Here is a 10,672-nt window from a genome sequence, read left to right as displayed (position 1 = left end):
CAATAAAATCATAAAATTGAAAACCAAAAATAAACATCCTACCTGTTGAAATGAAGGCATAACATTTATTTCCCTGATCATATTTTGGTTAAAATGCTCTTTGGCTAGAGTAAAATTAAAACAATGAGCTTAATGAAAATGCTCGGCACCTTCAGTTCTTGTCATTATTTTTATTATCTCTTTATATACTCTTGTTTTTCTTTGATATTACTATAGGCTACATGTCCTTCTATTCTTTTCCTATTTTATATTATCTTGCGCTACATGGCCACCCGTTGAAAACATGGTCTTTCTCTATATTTCACAATAACTGATGTTTCTGTTGACCTGAGATGGTCTTAATTCTCATAAAACTACCTCATTACAAGCATTCTTTATGAAATATTCAATAACCACTGGAAAACCAGAGAAGACTTTTTCTATTAATGATAGGCACTGGTGTAGCTGTGTGGCTAAGAAGCTTGCTTTCCAGCCATGATGTCTTGGGTTCACTCCTACTACATGGCACCTTGAATAAGTGTTTTATACTGCACCCCAGTCAAACCAAAGCCTGATGACTGGATTTGGTAGGCAGAAACGGAAAGAAGCTCGTTTTCTCTCACTTCTCCTTTTCTAAATAGGGTAATTATGTCTCTCAACTACAGCAAAACACCTGTTCTTTATTCCTCTATCATCCTTTAATTTCTCCTCACCTGACACAAAACTACCTTCCTCAGTACTGCATTCCTGCTCACCTGTGTTGTGTTCTTGAGCAAGACACTTTATTTCACATTGCTCCAGTTCACTCAGCTGCAGAAAAGAGTTGTGATGTCACAGGTGCTAAGCAGTATCGATCAGCCTTTGCCTTTCCCTTGGATAACATTGGTGGCTTTGAAAGGAGGAGGCTAGGTTGCCTGAGTCACTGCTGGTCATCCATAAACAACCTTGCCTGGATGTGTACCTTGGAGGGGAACTTTCTAGTCATGGCCCCACGGTCATTCATGGCTGAAGGTGGTCTTTACCCTTTTGTAACACAGTCTACAAGCAAGTGAGATTTTAGTTCAGGTTTTGTTTCGAAAGTGTAGGATTTTATTCCTAAGTAATGTTTATCAATTGCCATGGTGCTGTAGTATCCTCTCCTTTAAATAACTGAAAGATGAGCAGGAACATAGATACATCATCATATTTTATCCTTAACTTGTTTCAGTCATTGGACTGTGGCCATGCTGGGGCACCACCTTGAAGGGTTTAGTCGAAGAAATTGACACCAGTATTATTCGTTTTGAAGACCTGGTACTTATTCTATCGGTCTGTTTTTGCCAAACCACTAAGTTACAGGATGTTAACAAATCGACACCAGTCGTCAAGCAGTGATGGACGACAAACACACATGCATAGGTATATACTCGCGTGTGTATATATATATATATATATATATATATATATAATTTAGAGAAGAACCACCAGGATACAATCCAAGCAATGAAGGAGTTCAGACACCATCAAGAAAAACGTACTCTTCAAAATACTGATTTAAAAATCTATAAAATCTAAAAGAAAGTTTATAATCCATAAAAACTATTAGATTAAAATTTAATTCAGTTTAGTAAATTTATAAAAACGAAAGTGAATAATAGACTACACGTTTCGTGCCCACATAATAGTGGAAAAGATCTGGGCAATTTACAATAAATCGATGAAGATAAGTTCCACCCAGAATTAGGACACTCTTCAGGTTTTGTAAATTCAAAAAATTCAAAACGTATCCTAGTATTTAAAAATGCTAATGAAATAGGAAAAAGTAGAAATGTCTGTACGTTAGGGAAAGCAGTTATTAGTACAATACATAAAAAGTCAAGGTTTTATAATAAAAATCATCTGTCAAGTTAAAGGCGTTCTTTCTTGACCACTAATATTAAGCTTTCTATGTAGAATTAAAATATGTGTCATGTGACAAAACGGCGTTCCTTCGTGTCTTGTGACAAAATGGCGTTCCTTCGTGTCATATTGTCACGTGATTTACATATTTTAATTCTACATCGAAAGCTTAATATTAGTGGTCAGGAAAGGACGCCATTTTGTCAAGTGACACACATCGTATAAATTTCTATGCATCATGGGTAATATTACAGTCATCAAGGAGTCTTCGATAAGATAAGTGATGCTGGTCATTTTTATTAATACTGTTGAACGTTCGTATTCATGTTTTAGTTAATAACACTATCTTTTTTTTATATTTCCCTATTCTTAATCCACAGAAATTATTTCTTCCTTAGACGAATTATGCCTTTAACTTGACAGATGATTTTTATTATAAAACCTTGACATTTTATGTATTGTATTAATAATTGCTTTCCCAAACGTACAGATATTTCTACTTTTTTCCTATTTTATTTGCGTTTTTAAATATTAGGATACGTTTTTTGAAGTTTTTGAATTTACAAGACCTGAAGAGTGTCCTCATTCTGAGTGGAACTTATCTTGATCGATTTATTGTAAATTGCCCAGATCTTTTCCACTATTATGTGGCTACAAAATGCGTAGTCCATTATTCACTTTCGTTTTTATAAATTTACTAAACTGAATTAAATTTTTAATCTAATACTTTTATGGATTATAAATTTTAAAAAAATTTTTATAGTTTTTTAAATCAGTATTTTGAAGAGTACGTTTTTCTTGATGGTGTCTGAACTCCTTCATTGTTTGAATTGCATTTTGGTGGTTCTTCTCTAAATTATTAATATACTTTTCATTATAAAATTCAATTTGATATTATTAAATTGTATATCCTTGTAAGTTCGGATTTTGGACTTTCCCTAATATTATAACATATATATATACTGAGTTGAGGAAAAAGTTTGTGTACCATGTTAAAATAATGGTTTTTTATGCAAGTATTTACTAAAAAACAACTCTTTTTCAAAATAAAGACAGTCATTTTCCACAACCTTCTGCCAATGATGTGCAAGCTTTTGGATTTGGTCAAAGCACCAATCCTTTGGCTTTGAATCAAAAAATTCTTGACAGGCTTCTTTAACTTCACCGATTCACTTAAGTCAGTGACCTTTCATAATGTGATGCATTGGTCGGAAGGGACCGTAGTCAGATGGATCAACATCTGGACTCTAGGCTAGATGCGGCAGAACTTCCACACTGTCCAATTCTTCAATCTTGTTGCTGGTCTTTCTGGCAGTATGTGGCTTTTGCATTATCGTGTTCATTTTCAACGAACAAGTCTTGGGTCCTTTTCAACCAGCACATCCTAGACTCGATCAAATTGCACACAGTAAAGGTTACCGTTGATGGCGCGACCATTCGGTACACATTTGGTGCACACATTTTTTCCTCAACCTAATATATATATCCTCATCATTTAATGCCCGGTTTCCATTCTAGCATGGGTTGGACTATTTGACAGGGGACTGGCAAACCAGATGGCTACACCAGACTCCAATCTGATTTGGCAGAGTTTCTACAGCTAGATGCTCTTCCCAACGCCAACAACTCCGAGAGTGTAGTGGGTACTTTTTACGTGCCAGTTCGGTTGGTACATATGATGGACTTCTTTGAGTTTCCATCTACCAAATCCATTCACAAGACTTTGCTTGGCTTGAGGCTATAGTAGAAGATACTTGCCCAAGGTATCATACAAGTGGGACTGAACCTGGACCTATGTGATTGAGAAGCTAACTCCTTACCCCACAGTCATGATTATACCCTTTTTTAAAATTTACACACACACATTCTTTTTTTTTTTGTTTTGTTTTTTTGCTACATTTCTTCAAAGGTTATTAAACTTCAAAAATCATATAAATATTTTTTAAACATTGATAACACAAGCAAAATTGGTGTAGAAGGTCATTGTTTTTCTTTGTATGGTTTTGTTATTCCATTTGATTTTTCAGAACTAGTCTTCACCATGGAGAAATATTTTGTTATTGATCTCACTATTTATTCAATACTGTATAATATGTTGCATATGATGAAAGACAAAAACATCAAAATCAATAAATTAATTTCATTTTTCATTTTTCTTTATTTATATATATGTATGTATTTTTTATCTAATTGAATTCGAGGTAAATGAACTTGATGCTATGCAACACATAAAATCTTTTCTTTTCAGTTCTTCTCCCCACATCTCTCATCTCTCTCACACATGCGCATACACATAGACGTATACTCGTGCACACAGAGAAAACATGAAAATAATTTTTTTTAAATGTTGTTTAAAAAAAAAAGTCAAAAGAATAAATGACAAAAAAAAAAAACTGCTAAAAAAATGTGTAATTACTAAATAACTTAAATCAACATACAAATGATACAATAATTTGCAGTTAGGAAATCTGTGAGATTTCTTCATGAATGGACATTCGAAAAGAAAGTCACACTGACATTTAACAATTTTATGTAGTTTCATTTTCTTTCTTTCTTTCTTCCGTTCTTTCTTTTCTCTCCCTCTTTCTTTCTTTCGCTTTTTTTCTTTCATTCTTTTTGTTCGTTCCCTATTTCCTTCTTTCTTTCATTCTATCCCTCATTGTTCCTTTCAGTTTTTCCTCTTCCCCTTTGCTATTCATGACCTTCTCGTTGACAAACAAACAACCGATTGATTGTTTAACCAGTACATCAAACAAAACAGTCGATTACTTAATTGGCTAAATATTTAACCAATTGGCAAACAATAAAGAAGTGATATCGAACCAGTGCTTGTACTTATCATTATTGGTGTGATGACCCTCCCAAGACTCAACAAGATTCCTTCAAACTTGTGAATTCACATTAAGAATCTTGCAAACCAAATACAAAAACAGATGATTTTTATCTTCTACCTTTTCTTTGTTTCATTCATTAGACTGTGGCCATGCTGGGGCACATCCTTGAAGAGTTTTAGTTGAACAAATCAACCCAAGGACTTATTATTTTTTTAAAGTCTATTACTTATTCTATTGCTGAAATTTATAGAAAAACAAAAGACAGGTGTATGAACAACAAGCAGGTGTAGTAGTTTGACATTCATGAAAGTGAGAAATTCTTTTACATTTCGAGCTTACACACTTCATCAGAAAGGAATAAGAAAAAATAAACAGAGAGAATAAAAAACCTTGCGGATCTAGCAGTCAAGCAGGTTGACTTATTCTGTTGGTTTCTTTTTGCCAAATTGCTAAGTTACGGGAACATAAACACACCAACACCAATTGTCAGGCAGTACTGGGAGGCAAACACAAAAACATGCATTTTCTTTTTCTGTTTTCTCTCCATTTTTTTCCCTCTCAACCCTTTCTGTCAAAAATCATAGGCTCAAAACATCAAGGACTTTTCCATTCTTACAAAGCATCAAACTAATACACCTGCTCGCTGTTCCCCACCTGTCTTCATCTTTTGTTTTCTGTAAATTTGAACTATATATATAATATATATATATATATATATATATATAGGTAGAGCTTGTTTCAGTTTCCATTTACCAAATCCACTCACAAGGCTTTGGTTGGCCCAAGGCTATAGTAGAAGACACTTAACCAAGGTGCCACACAGTGAAACTGAACCCAGAACCACATGGTTGGGAAGCAAGCTTCTTACCACACAGTCATGATGCCTGATAATTTTATTTTTCTATCTTCTATGTTTGCTATATATTTCTTCTTTAAATTTTATCTCTTTACAATTTTAAATTAAACACGGCCATTAATTCCCATTTATCATTGTGTTTCTTAATGACTTTCAGGTAGCATGGCGGAAACTACCATCCACTAGTCCCTTAACGATTGGAACTTTTGTATTTGAACCAGATCCAAAATATAAAATACGCAATGACAATAAACGTGAACAATGGGATCTAATCATTGAAAATGTGGAAAAAAAACATGCTGGAACCTATGAATGCCAAATTCCTTCAAATACAAAAATAGCTGTTCAAGTCAATCTAACAGTATTAGGTGAGTAGATGGAAAAACAACAATAATTTCACACTTCCATTTTCTGTTTTTTATTCCTTGTATTGTTCTCTTTTTGTGATAACAAGATGTTCAATGTTTGTTTTATTGATGTTAGCTAAAATGATAAATCATTTTGTTTTCATTAATTTTCTTATTGTTAACTACTAATTTTTGTCCTCAACAAACATTAATCAATCTATTCTACAGAGTAAAACTATGAGGTTGTAATATTTTCTTAATAATTTTTTTTAAATATATACGCGTTGCAACTCTTGAATGTGAAAACCATCACTGGTGTCTCTTCTCATCGAATAAGTTGACCTTGCTCTATCTATTCTTTCAAAAGAACTGTGTCATAAAGTTTTTAATGTTTAGCTCAAAATATGGTGGCAAGCAGACAGAATTGTTAGCACACCAGGCAAAATACTTACCGGCATTTTGTCTGTCTTTGCGTTCTGATTTCAAATGCCACCGAGGGCAACTTCACCTTTCATCCTTTCAGGGTCGATAAATTAAGTACCAGTTGCATACTGGGGTCGATCTAATTTACTGACCCCCACCTTCCTTAAAGGTTCGGGCCTTATGCCTAGAGTAGAAAAGAATATTTAGCTGAAAGTATGGTGGTGAGCTGACAGAAATGCTTACTGGTATTTCATCTGTCTTTTACGTTCTGAGTTCAAATTCTGCTGAGGCTGATTTTGCCGTTCAGCCATTCAGGGTCAATAAAATAAGTACCAGCTGATCCCTGAGGAGGATTTAATCAACTTAACCCACCATCCAAAAATTGCTGGACTTGTACCAAAATTTGAAATTTGGGCATTACTGCCTTGTCAATTATATTCGTTTTATGGACTAGTGTTTGTTTAATCATTCTTAGAAGGATTAAAGGTGAAGTTGGTGTTGAGAAGATTTGAACACAAACCATAAAATAACATAACCAAATGTGATGAAATATTTCATCTAGTCTACTACTGATTCTGTTAATCCCACCCACACTACTTATTCAATGGATTAATTCATCAAGATTTAGCTATTGCAGTTCTGTTCTTACATTCATTATCATCATAGCTTAACGTCTGTTTTCCATACTGACAAGAATTGGACTGTTTGACTGAGGTGTGGAGAGCCAGCAACTGCACCAGGCTCCAATCTGATCTGGCAAGGTTTCTACAGCTGGATGCCCTTCCTAACGCCAACCACTCCGAGAGTGTAGTGAGTGCTTTTTATGTGCAACTAGCACAGGAGCCAGTCAATCAGACAGGCCTGGCATCGATCACATTCAGATGGTGCTTTTTATGTACCACCGGCGTGGGAACCAGTCGGGCAGACCTGGCATCGACCATGGTGCTTTTTACATGCTACCAGCATGGAAACCAATCAGGGGTCACTGGCCACAGCTACAATATTGTTTTTACTTGACTGAACAGGTCTTCTCAAGCATATCATATTGCCCAATGCATCAGGGGTATTCGTAACAGGGTCGGACATGCATGGCTGCACTCTCACTTTAGATGCCAGGTCTTCTCAATCACAGCATATCTCCAAAGGTCCCAGTCTCACGTACATACTATAAAATGGCTTAAAGGATTTTAAGATGATTGGTAAATGTTTGCAGAAAACATGGATGCTTCAACAGCAAGCATGGTGATAACATGGTAGAATTTATTTCCAGTTTATAGTAAATATATCTTCCTTCAGTAGCCATTTCAGAGAATCTGCTTGTCTTCTCTTGTGATCAGTATGGTTAGATGAAATTTCTATCAGTATATGCTAAATGAATATATATATCATATTATATAAGTGCTGAGGCAGAAGTTGCTACTAAATTATTCTGAGTAACTGAGGAAAATTATTGCTCTAAAGATGCTCCACATCATAGCAAGTGCACTGTGAAGAAACTAGGCTTTTCTGGAAGTGTGTTTCTGTTAGAAAAAAATAAAGAAGCAGGCTTTAGAGTTTCTAGAAAATAACCTGATGCTTTTTATGAGATTAAATGGTGCCTTGTGATATAAAACGAAAGGTCATATTTCTGTATTTTGCCAAAAAAAAACCCAAAAAAACTAAGGGATTCCAAGAGATGCATGTTTTAGCATTCAAATCAGCTTTTGATGACTACGAGCATTTTCCAAGACGATTTAAGCCCTGTTGATTCAATATCATGCACAAGTAGACTTATGTGGCTTAGTGGTTCAGGTGTTGGATTCATGACTGTAAGATCGTGGTTTCAATTCTTGGACAGGGTCAAGCGTTGTGTCCTTGAGCAAAACACTTCATTCCATGTTACTCAGGTTCACTCATATGGCAAAAAAGGAGTAATCCTCTAATGGACTAGCATCCCATCCAGGAGGAGAATATACCAGGAAACTGGCCCTTATGAGTCAGCATGACTCAAGAAGAAAACTTTACTTATTTATTTAATCCCAGGCAAAGTCTGTCCAACAAAGAATTACTCCTTTTTGACAACATACCAGACCAGCCATTCAACTTAAATGAACTCTTTCATATTGGGAGAGTAGAATTTATTTCCAAAAACATGACTCTTTTGCACCTGCCTGTGGATCAAATTTTCAGAGCCAACTTCAGGATGTTTTTCCTAGAAGAATTTTGAAACTACTGATAAAAGTAATTCATGGGGGAATAAGTCTACAGCTAGAGGTGATTGGGAAAAGCCCAATATCATAGATGCTGTTGATAACATGGTCGAGACTAAATTTTATATGCACAGACCTCAAAACATAACTACTTAGAAACCTTGCATGTTCTCATACAGATATATGTTCATATATAAAGAAACACACATATGTATGCTACACACGCACACACATGCGCATATATATATATATATATATATATATATATATATATATATATATATATATACACATACATACATACATACATACACACACATAGGAAAGAATAGTTGAAAGGCAGAGGGAGTATGGTTTGATATCTGTTTAATGACCACAGCACGTTTCGATATAACATACATCCACATATATACAGGATTTAAATTAACTAACGGATTACCTGTATAATAAGACCTAGTTGTATTTCCTCAGGTGATATATAATCGCTGTCTCCATATGTATGTATATATATATATATATATATATATATTTTATAACCCATGCTAGCATGGAAAGGGGACGTTAAACGATGATGATGATATATATATATATATATGAATAAGAAAAAAAATATATAAAAAAGGGTTTTGTATGGTCGTGTATAGAGGAATATATTATATTTAAGAGTTCCAACTCTGTCCATTTTTTATGCTTTATTTATATTCTTATAAAATTAATGTGGGATATGGAATATATAATATAAATAGTAAAATGAAATGAAGTATTGAATGTCTTATTGAATATATGAAATATTGAGTATTAAATATATAAGGACTAGTATACTTTCCTGCCTCGTGGCAGTCATCAAGGTCCCATCTGACAAATGTACTATTTTATATATTATATATACATATACATGTATGAATGCCCTGCACAAATAATTTATTTAGTGATGAAATGTTTGTGCTACATTTTAGCTCAGTCTCTCCATCAAATTGATGTTGTCTGAACAGGTGCACAGTGTACCACATGTCAGGTATTGAAGTGGCCACAGGGCAATGTGAGATTTAGTGTTTTGCTCGAGAACACAACACACCATTCAGTCTGGAAATTGTCATCATGGAATCATGTTCTAGAAATCACAAGTGGAACTCCCTAACTACTGAGTTATGTGCCCACACACACACACACACACACATTCACATATATATAAATGGTAGAAACTTGAATGAACGACATTCTTTATTTAAAGCCACTACAATTGTTTCGACACATCTTTACGCCTGTTGTTGTGATGTAGTGTAATTATTATCAAACAGGCAAGGCATAAAATGCACTTTGTCAGGTGATTGATTAAATAAGTTCTTTATTAGATCCTTCTGCCATTTCATTCAGTGTGAGAATGCATGCCTACAGTGAGGTGTCATTTTCAGCAGTTTACAGACAAAATACAGACACATAGAAATAGACAAAAAATGTGTCAAGTTAACTATAAATTACAATTCTATCTTCAACGATTAGATTACAAATGAAGAATAAAATGAAAAATAAAATTAAGCATATAGGGATAATAAATAAGCATTCTAGATAACAATAGCTTTGTACAAGGTTTTTACCCAAAACTTGTTTACCAATGTCGTGTCATATATATATATATATATTGTTAAAGAAAATTGAATGGAAAATGCGAAACCGGTTATTTCTCCTGAAACAATGTCACTGTACACAAAATTTTATATCATTTTCCTAACGTGATGATTTTAATATATTTTTTAACCGCATAATTCAAGTCTTCTGTAGTTTTTTCATTCTATTTTGTATTTTGTTTTTTATACATCCAACCACGTGCTTTCACATACCATCTCCCTCACCCTATATATATCATCATCATTATCGTTTAACGTCCGCTTTCCATGCTAGCATGGGTTGGATGATTTGACTGAGGACTGGTGAACCAGATGGCTACACCAGGCTCCAATCTGATTTGGCAGAGTTTCTACAGCTGGATGCCCTTCCTAACGCCAACCACTCCGAGAGTGTAGTGGGTGCTTTTTACGTGCCACCAGCACGAAGGCCAGTCAGGCGGTATTGGCAACGGCCATGCTCAAAGTGGTGTCTTTTACGTGCCACCTACACAGGAGCCAGTCCAGCGGCACTGGCAACGATCTCGCTCGAATGACTTTTCAC

General features: G+C 34.7%; 1 protein-coding gene across 1 annotated transcript in view; it reads left to right on the top strand.

Annotated features, from left to right (window-relative positions):
• LOC106883766 (zwei Ig domain protein zig-8) overlaps positions 1–10,672 on the top strand; it is a 319,834-nt gene that overhangs the window by 66,194 nt on the left and 242,968 nt on the right. The window contains exon 3 of the mRNA XM_052972020.1: positions 5,705–5,915. Coding sequence (XP_052827980.1) covers positions 5,705–5,915 — 211 coding nt within the window. The remainder of the gene's footprint in view (positions 1–5,704; positions 5,916–10,672) is intronic.

The sequence above is a fragment of the Octopus bimaculoides genome, chromosome 12, assembly GCF_001194135.2.
Source record: "Octopus bimaculoides isolate UCB-OBI-ISO-001 chromosome 12, ASM119413v2, whole genome shotgun sequence".
In the NCBI taxonomy this organism is placed as follows: domain Eukaryota; kingdom Metazoa; phylum Mollusca; class Cephalopoda; order Octopoda; family Octopodidae; genus Octopus; species Octopus bimaculoides.
This window is presented reverse-complemented; position numbering and strand designations above follow the sequence as displayed.